The sequence below is a fragment of the Diadema antillarum genome, unplaced genomic scaffold (assembly GCF_040938485.1).
Source record: "Diadema antillarum isolate AM-2024a unplaced genomic scaffold, OU_Dant_1.0 seq00000802_RagTag, whole genome shotgun sequence".
Lineage (NCBI taxonomy): Eukaryota > Metazoa > Echinodermata > Echinoidea > Diadematoida > Diadematidae > Diadema > Diadema antillarum.
The window spans coordinates 888,649-908,605 of NW_027271684.1; the positions used below are offsets into that span (position 1 = coordinate 888,649).

General features: G+C 36.2%; 1 protein-coding gene and 5 non-coding genes across 6 annotated transcripts in view; 1 reads left to right on the top strand and 5 right to left on the bottom strand.

Moving 5' to 3' along the window:
• The window catches only part of LOC139739489 (transient receptor potential cation channel subfamily A member 1 homolog), a 52,261-nt gene that overhangs the window by 15,965 nt on the left and 16,339 nt on the right, over positions 1-19,957 (top strand). Inside the window, exons 5-12 of the mRNA XM_071650093.1 lie at positions 3,530-3,739; positions 4,443-4,536; positions 7,317-7,533; positions 8,493-8,670; positions 9,753-9,844; positions 10,189-10,335; positions 12,074-12,185; positions 13,348-13,484. Of these exons, the coding sequence (XP_071506194.1) occupies positions 3,530-3,739; positions 4,443-4,536; positions 7,317-7,533; positions 8,493-8,670; positions 9,753-9,844; positions 10,189-10,335; positions 12,074-12,185; positions 13,348-13,484 (1,187 nt within the window). The remainder of the gene's footprint in view (positions 1-3,529; positions 3,740-4,442; positions 4,537-7,316; positions 7,534-8,492; positions 8,671-9,752; positions 9,845-10,188; positions 10,336-12,073; positions 12,186-13,347; positions 13,485-19,957) is intronic.
• On the bottom strand, positions 5,777-5,848 carry Trnad-guc (transfer RNA aspartic acid (anticodon GUC)). Its single transcript has one exon. It is a non-coding gene; the product is annotated as a tRNA-Asp (tRNA).
• On the bottom strand, positions 13,904-13,975 carry Trnad-guc (transfer RNA aspartic acid (anticodon GUC)). The gene has a single exon. It is a non-coding gene; the product is annotated as a tRNA-Asp (tRNA).
• On the bottom strand, positions 17,038-17,109 carry Trnad-guc (transfer RNA aspartic acid (anticodon GUC)). Its single transcript has one exon. It is a non-coding gene; the product is annotated as a tRNA-Asp (tRNA).
• Positions 18,706-18,777, bottom strand: Trnad-guc (transfer RNA aspartic acid (anticodon GUC)). The gene has a single exon. It is a non-coding gene; the product is annotated as a tRNA-Asp (tRNA).
• Trnad-guc (transfer RNA aspartic acid (anticodon GUC)) lies at positions 19,507-19,578 on the bottom strand. Its single transcript has one exon. It is a non-coding gene; the product is annotated as a tRNA-Asp (tRNA).

Consider the following 19,957-nt stretch of genomic DNA (forward strand, 5'->3'; position numbering starts at 1 on the left):
GCGTTAATTGTCTTTTGAAACTTAGGAGTGTGGGGGCGTCAATGGCGATTTGTGCAGCTTATTCCAGCCGTTGACAACTCTCTGGCTATAGAAGTTCTTCCTAATGTCCAGGCGGTTTCTCGTTTTGATTTGTTTCTTGGAGTGACCTCTTGTTTTACTCCTTCTGGCAAGCTCAAAATGGTTATCTGGTTTAGATTTGTCAATTTGTTTCATTATCCTGTAAGTTTGAAGAAGATCCCTTCTCTCTTCTTTTCTCCAAAGTAGTTAGTTTCAGTTTTACTAGTCGCTCTTCATACGGTAGATGCTGAATGTTTGGGATGAGTTTTGTGGCTCTTGCTTGGACTTTTTCCAACACCTTTTGTCTTTTTCAAGGTATGGGCTCCACGTCTGCATGACATAGTCTAGATGGGGTCTGACAAGTGATTTGTACAGTCTGAGGATCACCCCTCTACTCCTTAATGTGAAGTTCCGTTTAATCATTCCCAGTGTCCGATTTCCTTTGTTTACTGCAGCAGCACACTGGGTGCCCACTTTCAGGGACTTGTTGACTAATACACCAAGTTTTTTTTTTCTTCTGTGCTTTCCATTATGGGAGTTGTCCATTGTGTATGTGTAGTGTGGGTTATTATTTCCAAAATGCATGACTCGACATTTGTCTGCGTTGTATCTCATTTGCCATGTGTTTGCCCATTTGTGGAGGTGGTCGATACTGGATTGCATGTCTGATCTGTCACTATCTGATTGCACTGGATGGATAAGCTTAGTGTCGTCAGCGAACTTGCTTACTATTGATTTGTCGTCTAATCCAATTTCTAGGTCGTTCATGTATATCAGGAAGCACAGTGGTCCTAAGACTGATCCTTGCACAACAGAGCTTGTAACTGGTCTCCAACTAGACTGGGCTCCTTGGGTGACAACTTTCTGCTTGCGACTGTCGAGCCATGCTGTTATCCACTGTAATATGTCGCCATTTATTCCATGGGCCTCCATCTTTTTTACCAGTCTCTTGTGTGGGACAGTATCAAAGGCCTTTGCTAGGTCAAGGTATACCACATCGACTGCTGTACCATTGTCTGCGGATTTGGTGATGATTTCCAGGTATTCTAACAAGTTGGTAGTTGTAGACTTCTTTCCTAAAACCATGCTGAGTTTCGTGTATCAGGTTATGGTTTTCCAGATGATCAGATATTGCATCTCTGATAATGCTCTCTAGTACTTTACAGCTGACTGATGTTAGGCTGATTGGTCGATTATTCTCAGGTTTAGATCTTGACCCTTTCTTAAATATTGGAGTTATATAGGCTGATCTCCACTCTTCTGGTATACATCCTTCCTTGAGTGATTTTCTGAACATAATGGTGAATGGCACACTCAGTTCTTCAGCCAGAGGTTTAAGGAAGGTCGGCGGTATGTCGTCTGGACCCGGTGCTTTGGATGGGTCGAGATTTTCAAGTTTCTCTCTCACACAATCTTCGGTGATTTCTATCTCAGTAGGAGGTCTTCATCAGTTCCTTTAAAGGCTTTCTGAGGGTTGGGTACATTTGGGTCCTCCTTTGTGTAGACAGATGTAAAGTATTCATTTAAGATGTTTGCTGTCTGTCGACCCGATGGAAATGTCTCTCCATTTTCTTTCTTTAAAGGTCCTACAGTGTCTCTCACCTTTTGTTTCGATCGAACATATGCATAGAAACATTTGGTATCTTTTTTAATGTTCTGGGCAATTTTCTTCTCAAAATCTCGTTTTGCTGTTTTTACTTCATGTTTCGCATCTCTCTGGCATTTCCTGTAGGATTCTAAGTTCTTCAATGTCTTATTTGATCGTACCTTTTCCATGCTCGTTGCTTTCGACTTATGCTTTTTTGTGCTTCCTTTGTGAGCCACAGAGCTTTTAGCTCTAGCCTCCCGTCAAGAAAAGACTGAGAGACACTATAGGTTCTATTTACCATTCGTTTTTCATTCAGGTTTTCTGTGTAATGTAACAAACTGAACATTTTCAATTTTGAACATTTCAATTATGTATGTTCAACGGTGGTAATCCCTCACGCGTTTATCAGCGTCTTTTTATACCCGTGATAAATTAGTCCATCCCCATGAAACTGAAAGAGACACAGGAAGTAGGAGATGATATTGATCTACTATGATGGATGGCTGGGAAACATGATTATATATTATCAATCACTGTCAATGTGATGAGATGAAATAGGGTCATTAATCAATACTGTATATTATAATATACACTTGGTGATTCTATCCTACTATGAAGAGTGCTCGATATCCTCAAAGGAAGAGCTTTAGACAGAAGTATATGAACAAGTTCACGCGGTTGACTGCAAGTTCATCCGTATTTATTGCAACTCTGAGTTTCATGCAACCTCCATGAGGTGCAATCACCAGGCAATTATTACTTCCCAGAAATGATACCATTGAACAATGCCAATCCAATGTATACAGGTATAAGTATATAAACAACCAAACCTGCCATAGAGGCCACCTGCCTATAGCGGCTACATACCGTATACAAACACTAACACACAAACACACACAATTGCCCGAGATGAACACCACTATTGACCCTGTCTATAGCGACAACCTGTCTATAACGGCCACTTTTCTCGTCTCTCCTCTGTGGCCGTTATAGACGGGTCTGACAATATGTATTATGATATATGAGGCTCGACACTTGTTGATGGCCCATTTTGGCCACCGAAATCACATGAAATGAATTTGGCCACGAAGACTAGTGTTGATCTGCCAACCAAGGTAGTGACAGCTTTATAGCTGAAATGCGTACGGTTGTCAAGCACTGAGCTGCGAGTTATTCTCACATATTCTGGATGGGAAAAGCACATATAAAACAATTAATGTAGCACTCACAAATTTTGATGACCAAATTGGGACATCTATTTCAGGTGATCCAGGCTACCGTCAATGTCGAGCCTTGATTATAATGGATTGATAATTAATACTCTTTTGCATTTCATGGTAGATTACAGGGCCACACGGAAGATCATGTATCAGTATTGATTTTTTTTTTTCATTAATCGCTATATCCAAAAGTCAGCCATGCGCTGGAAATGTTTTGTATTAAAAAACGTTTGAACAGTACTCTCATTATCTTTCGCGATACTGATAGATTAAAGGCATGATTTAACATTTGCAGATGATACAAAAACCCGGCATTAGTGCTTTATAAAATAGTTCCAAAATGTGAGTTTGGGATAAAAAAAAACCACTGTAAAAATTTGAATCCTTATAATCTTTAGGATTGGTAAAAAGACAAAATGTGAACAATAGTTATAATAAAAATGTTGCCGGAGTAAACCGTTTACAGTTGTGATTTAATGAGAAAATATTGATATCTCCTTATATTTTAGGCTTTATTACGAAAATTTTATATGGTAGGATGTTTTGTGATACAACAGGCGTACAGACTTGCATCAAATGTGATATCTTGAACAATTTTTAAATCACTGTTTCCAAAGGTAAACAGGACCTTTAATTTCTGCCTGTTAATTGGACGTCTATATAGGAAAAGGACAACGCGGACATGACACCCCTTCACGTTGCCTGTCTCAATGGTAACGAAGACATCGCCCAAATGTTACTGGGTGTTGGCGCGGAGGTGCAGACGCAGGATTGCAAGTTCTCCACGCCGCTGCACGCGGCGTCTCAAGGCGGGCACAAGGGCATTGTTCGACGGCTGCTCGAAGTTTGCAAGAAACAGGGCATCCTCCACAACGTAAGGCACTGTTGTTGTATCATCCATTCTTCAGGAAATGATAAACACTTGTTGACATTGCCCTTTCTTCTCAGTGAGATGGGAAACGGAGTAGAAAAATCATAATTATGTTCATCAGATGATAAAGCTATTCCCAAATGGGGTTCTTGTTTGTGGTCATGTTCTTGTTTTTGTTTTGCTTTGTATTCTTCCTCTTCTTATTTGATATCGACGCAAATTATATTCAGAAACATACACACACAAACCCTGATCCTCTTGCTGTACATATATCCCTTATTTCTGTTTGTTTACTGTGTTAATTCTACATTGACATCGTACAATAAAGAGATGTTTTACTTGCTGTCACAATAGTCATATTTTGATTCACTTAGGCCTATCATGATGAAACAAATACCAACAAATTATTCAAAATAAAATCAAATCTCACTTTTGACACACTCGTGAGAAATGCAGGAGCAATTCATATTGCTTTCAGCCCTTCATTTGGCAGCAAGAAAATTCAAAGATTTGTCGCTCGTTCATCCCCCCTCCCAAGATTGTTATTATGTCATGAAGGTCGCTTAGACATGTTGCCATCAGACGTCTGTCTATAATATTCACGGCAGCGTTAGCTTGGATGGCGCCGGTTGCCATGGTGACACTGCATGCGCATTTCTCTCCATCTCTCTCTTTCTCACTCCCTCTCTCTCCCTTCGTGCTTCAGATGCTGACGCAGTGCGATTCACAGAACTGTACCTCGCTCCATCTCCTAGTCGAGGGAGGGCACTGTAGCATCGTTGATCTCATGCTGAAGTACGGTACGTTTCAATTCAGTTCAATTCAATTCAATATAATTCAGTTCAATTCAATTCAATTCAATTCAATTCATTTCAATTCAATTCATCTTTAAAGGTCCGATTAAAAAAAAAAACTTTTCAGGAAATTAAATGCGGAATTTTTACGTATCAATATAAATGACGTTGCATTAAAAAAAGCATACAGAGCACAAAATAGTACATGATAGATAAATAACTGAACATGCCTACAAACTCAGAGGAACTCACTGGAAGAAACAATCCCCATCGTATATAAACGCAGCATAAAACCGACTCAATTGGCATGACTTTAAAAACTCCAGAAATTCTTCTTTTTTACTACAATGTATATTACTATAAGGTCCTCAATTATTGTACATTCTTTGTATTACATAATGTTCTGTTTACCTTTTTCTCTGTTGTCAAAGGAAATGTAACATAGTGTTTTGTCGAAAAATGAAACAAACTTTGAATTGAATTGAATTGAATTGAAATCTTTGTTGCTATATCCGTTCCCAGTCCCGGTTCCTCCCCCCCCCCCCCCCCCTCCCGTCAGCCCGCGACAAACTGAAACAACGCAAACAGACTCGTCCTAAAATACGAGCACAAAAAAGAGAATATAGCATCTGTTTAAATGTACTAAAAATAAGCTACCACAAGCTTTTGCTGATTATTTTTCAAACAACAAATGCACCAATCGATTTGTTCATCGGTAAATCAAAAAGAAAGTGATTTGTGTTGATTACTTATTTGATTAATAATGTATTAAGCAATTATTTCTATTTTATTTCATTCGTTTGTTCATTTATTCATTCATCAATCCAATTACCTATCCATTTGTGATAACCTATGCAATTAATATATTTAAATAATCTATATAGTCTTAATTTTAATCTATTTATTTGGAGAACAGTCATTTATGTCATACCTTTAGTGGGTACACAGTCAAATACGGTACAGTGTATAACTGTTACTACCATTCTTTTGAATTGTTATTCTAGTATTTGCATCAGCTGGTTTTTGTTTGTATGATTGCTGGATTTGTGTCTTTATTTTGTTAATTTGTTTTTTTATTTGCTTTACCAGCTGATACATCAAGCAATAACTGAAAATGTCTGTTTAAGTTAAATATAGCACGCCTGGGTATTGAGAAATATCAACATTATAACATAGTACAAGGAATAAAGGCTCCTGCAAAACGAATTTTCTTAGGGGGAATTAAAAAAATGAAAAAAAAAATGTACTCCTTGGCGGGGAATCGAACCCCGGTCTTCCGCGTGACAGGCGGAGATACTCACCACTATACTACCAAGGAAGAACTGCAAGAGAAGGCGCACAATGACGTCAGGTTCCAATGGTCACAATGCGGTAGATTATTCTCATATTCACGTGAAAGCACACGAGCGCTCTCGCGTACAACACTGTACAAGGCTCGAGACACATACACAGCACCAAGGTAAACTCGCGTGCGTTCTATAACAGCAGTACGAACAAAGATGCTCGCCCGCACTCACAAGGTCATAGAAAAATACGAACACGATGAAAATCTCAGTGCGAGTGAACTTGAATGAATGACAGAATGCTCGCGTGCATGCCCTCGTCTTTCAATGTGTGTTGCGTATTTACGAGATAAAGCGGCATGCGCTTTAAAACGTGCCAATTGATCGAGTGGACAGCGGAAATTAAATCCATGTGTTCTGAGAATGTTCAGGTTGCGTCAACGGATATCTTTGATAAAAAAAACAAAAACAGTTGTCTCTCATGTAAAGAAGCCAAGATGATAACTGTTGCATACCCCTCAAAAGGACAAAACGAAATATGCTATCGAATACATTCGGATAATATGATATTATGCCAAGCACAAGTGTTCACTGTGCATTATCATGCAGGGGAAGATATTCAAAATGTAATATTTTTTATTGCTTACTCTAGCTGTCAACAAATAGTGTCGAATTATCAGATTTTTCTCTCATTCTCTCTTTTTTTTTTGGGGGGGGGGAGGGAGTCTTTCACCTACTTCTTTTTCGTCATCTCTTAGATCTCCCTCTCTTCTCTTGCCCTCTACCTACCTCCCTCTCTCTCTCTCTCTCTCCTTCTCTCCCTCCCTCTCTCACAATTGTGATCTGTTTGTTTTGTGATGTGATTCTACATACTTATATTTGCTGGTCGCACAGTACATTCTTTAAAAAGCGAAATGCATATGAGCGGTACTAGATTTGATGTGATGTAAAAAGTTATTGAATTATAACTATGACAACGACGGACCTATCAATACACGCATGCATACGTTTACACAAGATAACATCCATACTTTCATAACTGAATACTCGTATTCAAATCTGTACAAAGACACACATACATGCATACACACACACACACACACACACACACACACACACACACACACACACCATAAATGCATGTACAGACATAATTCAAAATACATTGTACGTACAAACAAGTATACTTACATGCAAACATGCATACAATGTCATGGTAATTGTTGGATAGCAGCAGATTATATTGACATGAGTAACTGATAATCTTTGTGCCAAATATATATTCGTTAGATTATACTTCCGCCTGCATAATCACGTTTTTTGTAGTTGCTGCTGGTATTATTATCAAAATCAATTTTATTACCATTTTATCATTATAATCATTATCATCATTTTTATCATTATTATTATTGTTATTATTATTATTATTATTATTATTATTAGTAGTAGTAGTAGTATAAGCATTATCATTATTATCATTATTATCATTTTTCTGTTCAAAAGGAGCCGACGAAGAGAAGAACCTGGACTTGCTGAATCTGGAGGGACCCAACCTCGACACTCCCCTCCACACGGCCTGCGCTGGCGGCCACCTCGCCATCACAAGGCTACTCGTGGAGCGGGGAGCACAGGTGGAGAACGTCAACTGGGACATGGCCACGCCCCTTCATCACGCATGCGCAAATGACCATTCAGAGGTGGCGAAATTCCTCATAGAGAAGTAAATCGTTTTATATTTCCTTTTTTTTTTTGGGGGGGGGGAGGTTATATACACCAAGCTTGCCAGTTGTCATTACCTTTACCATTATCATAAATGTATTGTGTCATATATTTTTTTGTAGTTTGCTTGTTTGTTTTTTGCTTCTTTTTTTTTCATTGCTATAGTACACTATATACATGAATGTATATTGGGGCAAGGGGGAGTAAGCATCATACCACAGAAGTCCAATGTTTAAAGAAAAGCATTTTAAAATCGGTGAAATCTTGGTTAGAGTCAGATAGGTATACTAAGCTGTTCTATAACAGCTTGAAATGCTCTGCCACACAGAAGGTACAGTCATCCATCCAGGCTTACGGTGGAACCATACTGATATGCACAGTTCTGTGCATCATACTGTATTAAAACAAAATAATACATGAATACATAAATAGAAAGGTACACACTCTTGCACAAATTTGACAAAAATGACAGTCCCAACACCAACACTAAAGATGCTATGTCATGTCGAGTAACTTGAATTGAAATTATGCTTTCGTCCCAGTAATTTAAAGTTAAACAGTTGTTTCATGTTATAAATTCATTATCTTCGTGTTATGGAAAAAAAGTGAAAGAAACTTCATCGTGATTACAACAAAAGTAAAACAAAAAACTAACTTTGCGTGGTTGATACCAAACGCACTCACTTTAGATTAAATGCATCGGTAAAGGTTGCATTATAGACGTCCGGTCGTGAATCATCACAATCTAATGTTGCACTCCGCTATATTCATGCAAATCTCCGAATGTAATAATGAATTTGTTGGGGAAAAATACAGATATAATTCCATGAAACTATAATGAGTTTTCGATCTGTTAATGATCACTGCAGAGCAACCAGACAAGCTCTGATATGAGACATCCTTTACATCGAATAGAATGATAGTAACCTATACAAACCTTATTATTGTCTTTCTCGACAGAGGAGCTGACATCTCGGCCCGTGACGAGCACAACTTCACGCCCCTACTGACAGCGGCTGACGGTGGGAATATCGACACGCTGAAGGTGCTACTCGAAGAGGGGAATGAGATGGGGAACTTGGGTGAGCTCGAGCTCTTTCACTGGACTGTGGCCGAAAACAAGCCGGACGTTCTCAAGGTCAGCAGTAATTTCTACCTTTCACTGATTCAAGCAAACGCCGTCACACAATATAATTTCTCATGCAATTAGTGTACCCATAAAAGGTGCGTAATGACGACCTAAATCCGGTATTTTTCGATAAAAAGTCACATAGATATATACCATGATTATTCAACAGCAGTAGAACTGTTTAATAGAAAATAAGTACTTGCTGGATCAAGAACACAGAATGTCTTGCCATTTGAATATTTTTTTTTGCTTTTTGTCACCATTACAAAGTGTACATACTTTCTTGTTATTGATTCTTTGTATGTATATTTTATATTATACTGTATGACACGTAATACTTCTCTCAAATTGTATAATGGTATGATTTGATGAATGTATACTTCAGACTATCTGTAAGACCAGCTTTTTGTTCGATGAAAATAAAGTATAACTGACAAGAGATTGTATTGAAATGGAAATAAGTATGAGCAGCTTGGTCTTCTTTATCATTTTGACGCAATACTGTCCTTCTCTACTATCCTTTAACCGCTCATGTCAATCTACCACTTTTTAGTTTTCTTCCTCCATTCCTCTAAAAAAAAGAGAAATTTTCCACCCACCCATCTTTCGGCATTGTTTCCTTCTTGTCGTCTTTCCTTCTGGTCCGATGTGAGTTGAGCATTCGTTCTTGTGCGATGTCCGTTTGAGAGTAACTGCAGCAGCTTTTACCGTTCATCTATAACGAGCTTCTAAATGTCGTAAAGTCTTAATCGCATGATATTGCATAGAAATAGATCAAAGAGTATTTCTTTATTTAGACCTTCGGAGTCTTTTTGAACACTTCATCCCCTCCCCTCTCGGAATAAAAAACGAGAAGAAGATAAATTATAGTCTAAGGGAAAATGACTAGTCATGATTGGAGATAAAACATAAAGACATTTCACTCAAAAATTGATAATTCCTGTATTTGTCAAAATGTACTGATGTGATTGATGATCTCTATTAATGCCAATAAGCATTGAACTCATATCAGCCCTTGTAGACTGATGTAGAATCTTTGCTGCAGCACTGTTATCGTTGATGTTATTAAGCATTTTTTAATTCCCTTACAGCTTCTCCTGACACATCGTTCAGGCGTCCATGTCGTCACTAATGACGAAATAGCCAAGCTCATCCTACCAGCGGCAGAAAACGGCTGCTCTGGGTAAGAAACAACCAATTTCCGAATATCCAATAACGATAACCAGTTGCAGAAAATGTTACAAATAACCCTATATTTCTCAAAGAGAAGCCTTTGGGCAGAAAAAAACATTGATTTTTCTTTTTTAGATATTGGTCTTGATATGGCTGATTCACCTATAATTCAAGGGCATACGATTATAATTTTGTCTGTCTAAACAAAGCCATTCTTTGCTACTTGATTCGTTCGTTCGTATTTATTCACTGATCCCAAAACACGAAAGCAAGCAAGTAAGAGAATAACATTTCTCTGTTCTGATGCAAGTGGAATTAAGGGGTTTCGTTGATTGTAATGTTTTCCACGAACAGGATTGTTTCCGAATTAATACGGTGGAAGAAGGAAACATTAAATCGAAAAGATGAGGCGAACAACACCCCGCTCCACCTGGCTGCAGCGGCTGGCTTTGACCTGACGGTGCAGGAGCTGGTCAAGGCTAAGGGAAATGTGCAAGCCAGGTTGGTAACCATATCAACTCACCCCCCCCCCCCCCCACTTCCTGTACAAAGGGGATATCATTCAAGTTCTGATAGTGATTACCTGTGCAGATCCAAAAATAAGCTATTGTATTTGTCAGTGGTGATCACATAGCTAAAACCAGGGAGGTGAGATTCCCTATATACTAAAACCAAGTAACCCACCTTTGCCGTCAGCCAGTCAGACTCAATCATTTAAAGTCCACTTTTTTTTCTTGTGTTTATTCTTCATTCAGTTGTGGTGTATACTGGTGCATTGCATTGACAAATTGACAATCAGTTGCAATAGAGAGGTTTGTCTTTACATTCCCCGGTAGAATTGTTCAATAATGAGTTTCATGCATGCATAGGCCTACATCCGTACCTTTCTTCTTTACCATTCAGACACTTCCGTACTCTATAGAAATCTGATGAACAATTGCATATCGCTGCCAGGGAGCATTGTTTTACAATCCAGCATTAGAGGTCTTTGAGCAGTGTACTTAGAACATTGCAAACAGGCAAAATAATAGAACACTATACCTGCAGTTATTTACATAGTTAGCGCTAACGATGATGTCATGGGGATTTCCCTTATCTATACATTTTTGTTTTTCGAGGAACATGCACAAAGAAAAAACAAACAATTTCAAATCTCTGCTTATTATTGCTTTTGAGGGAAATGAGTCATACGTGAACTCTGTTCAATTTGCAGAGAAGGGCTTTTGCAAAGACAAGTTTGATTATCTTTATCATTTGTTCTACTTACATTTTCGTTTCAGAGTAGATTTTTTCCGACACGCTTACCATAGTATTGACCACAAAATACCCTCTCAATGGAAATGAAGAGATTAAACTTGTGTTGATGGCAGTAAATATAATCGCTGTGGTTTGCGATCCCCCTTGTTTGATTTAGCAAATCCCATGCTGTCATTTTCGCGCTGGTTTCTTTCATACGTACAAAAAGCAATGGAGGGGATTGCTCAGTGAACCATCCGTTAGGATAGAGACTAAATTGTTCACCAATAATGGTTCACCCATCGTATGGCTAGTGCTAATTCAACTCAACGTGAACCTTGTGGCTTGGTTTGGATTCATTTGTCTGTGTTAATGTTCTCAACAAATGAACTTCCAAAAATGGTGTTATAATAAAGGGTATAGAGATTATTATAGAAAGTATCATTTTCGTATGACGGTAATAAGGTGTGTCTATAGTGACGTATCAGTGCCATAATGGCAAATTGACATTGCACACTTCCTTGTATATACTATGATGCAGTATATCTTGTGCATGCTCATAGAATATGAACGGGGAAAGCAATGAATTCATTTATGTATAGCTGTCAAAGTACACGTCATGTCAAACTATTCAGCTGCTCAATACACGATAGATTAAATTCATAACAAAAGGATGTATATAAACTTAGCAATAACATCAAACAATGGAAAAGAGAAGGACGAGAAAGGAGAAATTTCAAAAATATTTTTTGACTATTTCAACTGTTTCTCAATTTTAAAAAAAAAAATACGTGATAGCAAAGTGAGTTCTGAGTCTAGATTGGTCTCATGATCATTTCTTCCGCTCTTAAAACACGAAAAGAGACCACAAACTACTCAATTAACCAATTCCATACTGAATTCTGAAGACCCAATAGAATTAATACACAGGGAACAAGGTCCACGTATGGAATGGGGTAAAAAAAAAGAGACGCGTATGTCGTCATTGATCTTTCCCTCTCAGGAATTCCTCTGGTCAGATGCCTCTGCACGTCGCGGCTGCGAACGGCTGGAGACGAACGGCCGAGGTGCTCCTAAAGGCCAAGAGCCCCGTGGATCCAGTCGACGGCAAAGGAGTAGGATATATATATCAATATATTCGTAATGAGTCATTGTAAAATTGTAAAACCCTGTAAAATGCAAAAAAAAAAAAAATCCCCAAAACATAAGTCAAGTTCGAAGAGCCTAATAGTAATTGAGGAGAAATAAATGTATGTATACATCAAACTTGAACTAAATTAAGCCATGATTATGTAGTGTGATGTAAAGTAATGTTTCCTACCTTTCTTTTTTATTATGACTTACACGTTAAAGGTCCTGTTTATCTTTGGGAGCAGTGATTCAAAAATGTTCAAGATATCATTTTTGATGCATAATGTGTACGTCAATGGTATTACAAAACATCCTGCCACATAAAATTTTTGCAGTAAAGCCTAAAATATAAGGAGATATCACTATTTTTCTCATTAAACCATAACTGTAGACTGTTTAGTCTGGAAAAATTTTTTATTACAACTATTGTTCACATTTTGTAAATTTAACGATGCATAACATCGATTATACTTATTCAAGTTCTTCAATTGGATGTTGCTATCCTTAACTCACATGACTATTTTGCAGAAGTAATGCTGGGTTTTTGTTTCATCCGCAAATGGTAAATTATGCCTTTAAGTGTACCATTATTTTTTTTTTGGGGGGGGGGATGGGGTGATTTCCTTAAATATTATCTCATTTTCTTCATTCTGTCAAGTTTTTTGTTTTTGTTTTACAAAGCCTTTACTTGAAGGCCTAAGAGCACTTGTTTACTTTTTTTTTGTAACGTCAATGTGAAAATCTCAAAACAAATTCCTCTTCATGATACATGTAACTGTTTCTGTTCTTTTTCCTTCACCGCTTCCTTGTGTTTATTTCTTATATTTCTTCTTCTGCACCTTTAATTTCTCTTTTCCTGTTTCTAATAAATACAATAATTTTGTGCAATTCCTTATGTATGTTCCTCATACAATATCGTGTAATACTATAAAATTATGAATTTTGCTACTGGAAGTAATATACACGTTTATTTTCTTTCTTCGAAAAGAACAGAAACTGAAAAGAAATTTGATTTATGTATGAAATTATGTAAAAAAGAAAAGAAAATCAAATCAAATTCTGTATTTCTTCTTCCGCCTTTTAATCATCTACATTACCCCCTCCTTATCCTCCTATTACAACTCTTTTTTTTTTGTCGATCATCAGAACACGCCCCTTCACCTTGCTGCCATCAACGGCCAGATGAAGATAATGCGACTCCTGTTCGAGCGAAAGGCTGACGTCACAATAAAGGATTGGGAGAGCATGAACTGTCTCGATCATGCAATCAAACACGGTCACGAGTGAGTAATGTTGTGTTCATATCACTCTTTTTATCACCCTGTCACTATTCCATTTAATGTGTACAAACTGGTCGCTGATTTTTATGACAGGGTCAACATCCATCTCTGTGTTACGTGTTCCTTATTGCCAAAAGTGACTTCTAACTTCTCGAAGAAGCTTTTGATCAAATCTTTGACACCCCAAAGAGTCTTTGAAAAAAAATAAAAGAAAAAATACAGAAGAATGAATACGCAATATATTATCCGGGAAATTTTACAAAATCTTTATTTTTTTCTCAAACATCGTCATTAATTTCTTACAAGGAAAAGTTTCACAAAACATTATGTGGATTCATCTAATCAATTAAGAAAAAAAGAATAGATAAAAGTTTAGCAAAATAACATAAACAAATCGAAATAGAGAACGAGAAAAAAGGGATCTCCTTGGCGGGGAATCGAACCCCGGTCTTCCGCGTGACAGGCGGAGATACTTACCACTATACTACCAAGGAAGAGTTGACAGCTGCTCGGCACTATACTGTCAATATTGGGTATTAATCCTTCATCCCTCTATTACGCATGAGCAAACGCTGCTGCTAGGAGTTGTAAATTAAAGAAAATTTCATGACAACGACAGTATCTCGTCATAAAAACTTTATCATTGATAGATTCTTTATGATCCTTCCTCTCGGAAGGGCAGAAAACTAATAATAGTGTGTTATGTAGCACCTAATGACATTAATTGTCTGAAGTGGTATGGAGTAGCTTCCCATTGAATTATAATGTAAGAATCTTTCCCAGAATCAAAAAAAAAAAGAAAACGGAAGAAGAAACGATTTCATAATGAAATCATAACCAATATGACTCATTATTTTATCGAGCGATCCACGTCCCACAAGCTTTGCTTTTCAGTGGATCACTATTTTCCATAATCGAATTTATTTTCCGCACGCCCACGAAGTATATATACATTGTTCCTCCTAATTATTGTATGTATATATATATATAGATATATATATATATATATATATTATCTCGTATATTACATGAATCTTTTGCAAATGTTTGAACAATATCATTTCATAACATGTATACTTTGTACTATGTTTTGATTTTCGTTGATTGGAAATAAATAATGATTGAAATTGAAATTGAAAAAAAGATATTAGGAAATCAGATCTTAAGAATTACTCACGTAGAAAATTACCTTGAAAATGTTACATGTTAAATATCTCGGTGTAATTTTTGATCAGAGTTTAAACTAGTCATTACATGTATCTAATATAATAGAAAAGTTAATCGAACAATAGCATGTATCAGGAGGATAAAGTCTTTTCTAACAGAAACAATTCTGGCACAGCTGTATGACTCATTTATCCTACCTCACACAGATTATTGCTCGGTGGTTTGGGGAAAATGTAACAAAACAGATCTTGTCAAATTACAACGAACTCAGAACAGATAGATATATGCAAGACTTGTTCTAAATGCGGATTACTCAACTACCAAAGAAACTCTTTTGAAAGACTTGGATGGCAAAGTGTCGACAGTAGAATCAACTATCAGTATTGTATTTCTGTTTTCAAGATACTTGATGACTTAGCACCGTATTGCCTGAATGATCTTGCCACAAAACGTCCTATACATCACCCGTTATTCTACTCTAAATCCACTATCATTCCAAAGCCCAACACCGAATTAAAAAAAAAACGTTCCTTTTCTTTCATAGCACCAAGTATTTACAACAAACTCCATGCCCATATTCGAACGGCAACAACACTCATCTTTTTTAAGACCCAAATACAATCACTTAACTTCTAAGTGCAGATTTAACGCAAATTCTGGTTTATTGTTCTCATAGTTTTGCGCACCAACTGAAGCCACAACTGTTATGTGGCATGTTGGGAACCCTGTCTTGTTATGTAGTGTCTTGTTCTGTTATGAGCTTATTTTTATTGTTTCTGTTTGTTTGTTTTTTTCCTGTTTAGTTGTTATTGTGTTTGACTTGGTATATTTTGGTTTTGTGGTAATTACTTTGTTTACATTAGTTTATGTAAATTTATGTTCCGATATGAAATTGTATATTCATGTTAACAGGGCTCTGTTTGAAAGCAGGCCTTTTGGCTCTGAAAAGACTACCCTGTTTTTAATGAAGACTGAATACATAGATAAATAGATGAATAAATGAATAAATAAATAGATAAATAGATAAGTAAATAAATAAAAGAATAGATAATCAATAATCATACGCTCAGCAAAAAAAGAAAGTAAACATTTTTTCAAGATTATATTTCTCATATAATGTTTGGCTAAAAGTTAATGTATTACACACCATATTAAAGATAATTTAATTGGGTATCAACCCGGTAGGTCAACAAAAAGGAAAACATTGTTTTACGCATGAGTGAACACCTTTGTTTTTCTCCTCCAAGGCACAAAAGTAAAAATTCCAAACTGAGCAAGTTGTCATTCATGCGTAGGCGCCCTTCCATATAACAATGAGAACAAACAACAAATTTCACACAAAAAGCAACATGAATTAAGTTTCAAAAATAAACATATGATCTCTATGATATCTTTAAAGCCCCAAAGATCAATGAAGGCTAAAAATAATGGAGGAAAATGAAGACTCTTTTGTCAAATCTAAATTCAAACGAAATAAGAGAAGAAGCAATGATTAACAAAAATGGCAGAAATTTTAGTTGTTTTATTTTAAATTAGAAAATTGTCAATAATGTTTCGTTCCTTAATTTGTCTTATGAATCCTAAAAAAAATAAAAGAATGAAATAGAAAAAAAATCTGTTCATTTAACCACATTTATGCATATTATTCCCTGTATCATTTTAAGTTTCAGTTGACAGGAAATTCTTATTTCCCCCTTCAGTGCCCCACTTTGTTTTTATTGGAGGTTATAAAGAGATAAAGAGAACAAAACTTATTTTTGCTATTTCATTCATGTCTCTCGTTGTGTTAAACTGGTCTTTTGTTGTCAAAATCATGTCATTTTTTTTCAATTTTTACTTTTGTGCTTTGGAGGACAAAAACGAATGTGTTCAGTCATGCGTAAAATTTCCTTTCGTATTAACCTGCTAGCTTGATAAGCAATTAAATTAATTCTAATATGGTATATAATTGACATTGATATTCATCCAAATCTTCTATGAAGAATATGAACTCGAAAAAAAAGTGTTTACTTTCTTTTCTTGCTGAATGTAGATAGATATAACGTAGTGCGCAATCAATTTCGTGGAGGCAGACAGATAGCATGACATATCGACAACCGAGGATGGCTTGAATATTCTTTGACAACAACACTTTTAACTCAATTCAATTTAACTCAGTTCATTATGCCTTAAGAAAGAACGTTTTTTCCCCACAAAAAAAACCCCAAAACATGTTTATGACAAAACAAGTGCCCTGACAATATCATGTATTAATTTCCTATGAAAATTTACACTAACATGATTTATCAATCATGAAAAAAATGACATAGTATACACAAATACAAAGAAAAAACTGATAAAAACATTAAGCAGACCAAGCAGGTCGAAAGAGAAAACTAAAAAAAGTGATCTCCTTGGCGGGGAATCGAACCCCGGTCTTCCGCGTGACAGGCGGAGATACTCACCACTATACTACCAAGGAAGAGTTGAAAGCGTGCTTGCACAATACATGTATTGTCAATGTTCACTGGTCAAAATCACTCGTGCATTAAACCGTAACCCTATAACGCAGGGGCAAACGTTCTAGGGATTGTAAGATAAGGAAATTTTAACAAACGCAAACAGAAGAAAACTGACCAGAAATGAATATAATTTATTATTGGAAAAATGAGCAAAGAAAAAAGTGATTGCGTCGGGATCCCAATGGAATCCCTTTTCTTTCCACTAATAACAAAATTTTATGACAGCGGCACTGTTTCGTCATAAAAAAACTTTATCATTGATATTGTCTTTTAGTATTAATGCTTCCCCTCGAAAGGGCAGGAAAATTTTCAATAGTTTGTAATTTAACACCTGACGACATTGATTAAATGAAGTGATATGAAGAAACTTCAAATTTGAATAATGTAAGAATCTTCTCCAAACTTAAAAAAAAGGAAGAAAAAACTTTTTCGCTTTGAAATCATAACCAATATTTCATAATCATATATAGTGCACAATCAATTTCGTGGAGGCAGATAGCATGACAAAAGTAGGCAACAATGGCTTGAATATTCTGTGACAACACTTTGAACTCAATCAAATTCATTTCAATCAAATTCATTATGCATTAAGAAAGAACATATTTTCATTGATACATTGATGCACACATTAAAAAAACAATGTTTAAGACAACACCACTGCCTGTAGAATATCATGTATGAATTTCCTGTGAAAATGTATACCTATATTCTTTATCACTTAAGAAAGAATGATCAAAATAAACACAATTAACAAAGAAAAAATAATAAAAACATTAAGCAAACCAAACAGTGACAGGCGGAGATACTCACCACTATACTACCAAGGAAGAGTTGACACCCCGTACGCACAATAGTGTCAATATTCGCGGGTCAAAGTCACTCGGGCATTAATCCTTCATCCTTTTAAGCATGGACAAATGTCCGAGGGGTTGTCAAATAAAGACATTTTATAACGATGGCACCATTTCGTCATTAAAAAAAAATTGTCATTGACAGATTCTTCATGAATCTTTCTTTTTGGAATGGCAGAAGAGCTAATATAGTTTGTAATGTAGCGCCTAATTACATTAATTAAATGATGTGGTATGGAGAAACTCCCCATTTAAATAATGTAAGAATCTTTCATTTGAAAAAAAAAGAAAAAGAAAACGGAAGAAGAAACGATTTCATAATAGGATCATAACCAATATTTCATAATCATAAACAAATAGTGCGCACGGAGGAAGGAAGGTGGCATGACAAAATGTTCAATGGCTTGAATATTCTTTGACGCTAACACTATCAACTCAATCAAATTGAATGCAATTTAGTTCAGTTCATTATGCTATAAAAATATCTTTTTATTGATACATGTGCTAACACATAGTCAAGAAAATGTTTATGACAAAACAACTGCCTGCTGAATATCATGCATCAATTTCATATTAATGAAAGATTACACTACATGATTTATCACTAAATAAGGAATGACCAAATAAACACACATACAAAGAAAAAAAACTGATAAAAAAATAAAGCACACCAAACGGCCCGAAAGAGAGAACGAAAAAAGGGATCTCCTTGGCGGGGAATCGAACCCCGGTCTTCCGCGTGACAGGCGGAGATACTTACCACTATACTACCAAGGAAGAGTTGAGAGCGCTTTGGCATAATACTGTCAATATTCACTGGTCAAAGCCACTCGGGCGTTAATTTTTCATCCTCTAATACGCATGAGCAAACGCTGCTACTTCGAGTTGTAATAAAGAAAACTCATGACAACGGCACTGTTTCGATCTTTGAAAAAGAAAATAGAGAAGAAAAAAGGGCAGAAGAAATAGAAAAAAATGGTGTGGGGAAGCTTTCCCTTTGAATAATGTAAAAACCTTAATACTGGGGAAAACAGAAGAAACTATTTCATATGGAATCGTTACCTGTTGATACTTCATACTCAATTTATTATTCCTATGATTAATCCCACCATGCTCATTGTTCAGTCATTTAGTAGATTAAACAAGTACACTAGTCATGATAAATTTCGTGTGACAGTCAGAGATCAGGTTAAAGATGGATAGGAATGGCTTGAATGTTTTTCTACATCAACTCTTTCAATTCAACTCAAATCATTTCAATTCAAATAAGATTTAGGACAAAACATATAATTTTCATTGATACATAGACCTACAGAAATGTTAAAGATATGCTTATGACAAAACAACTGCATGACAAATTTCATTCATCAATATTCAACCTATTCTCCTATGGAAATGTATAAATAGGATTAACTGGTAAAGAGGGACGATCAAAATGCAATTAGAAAGAAAAAAGATTAAAACAGACAGATTTGAAAAAAAAAATAGAGAGAACAAAAAAGTGACCTCCTTGGCGGGGAATCAAACCCCGGTCTTCCGCGTGACAGGCGGAGATACTTACCACTATACTACCAAGGAAGGGCTGACAACACCACCACACAATGCTGTCAATATTATATTCATACACGATTCCATATTCATTCAAGCTCATGCACGCACACACACACACGCACACACACACACCCACACACAAATATTCTAATGACCAAAAAATTATTCAATTATTTACTGATAATAGTAGATAATTGAATAAACACACTGGTCATGATAAATTTTGGTGGGGGTAGACAAACAGCATGTAAAAATGAACAAGAATAGCTCCTGAATTATTTGACAATAACACAATAAAGAGGATAATCTTAATTGATACAGCACATACTAACACACGCACGCACATTCTACTGACAAAAGAAAAAAAAAGCTGCCTTTGGAATTTCATTCTTCAAGATTGCCCATT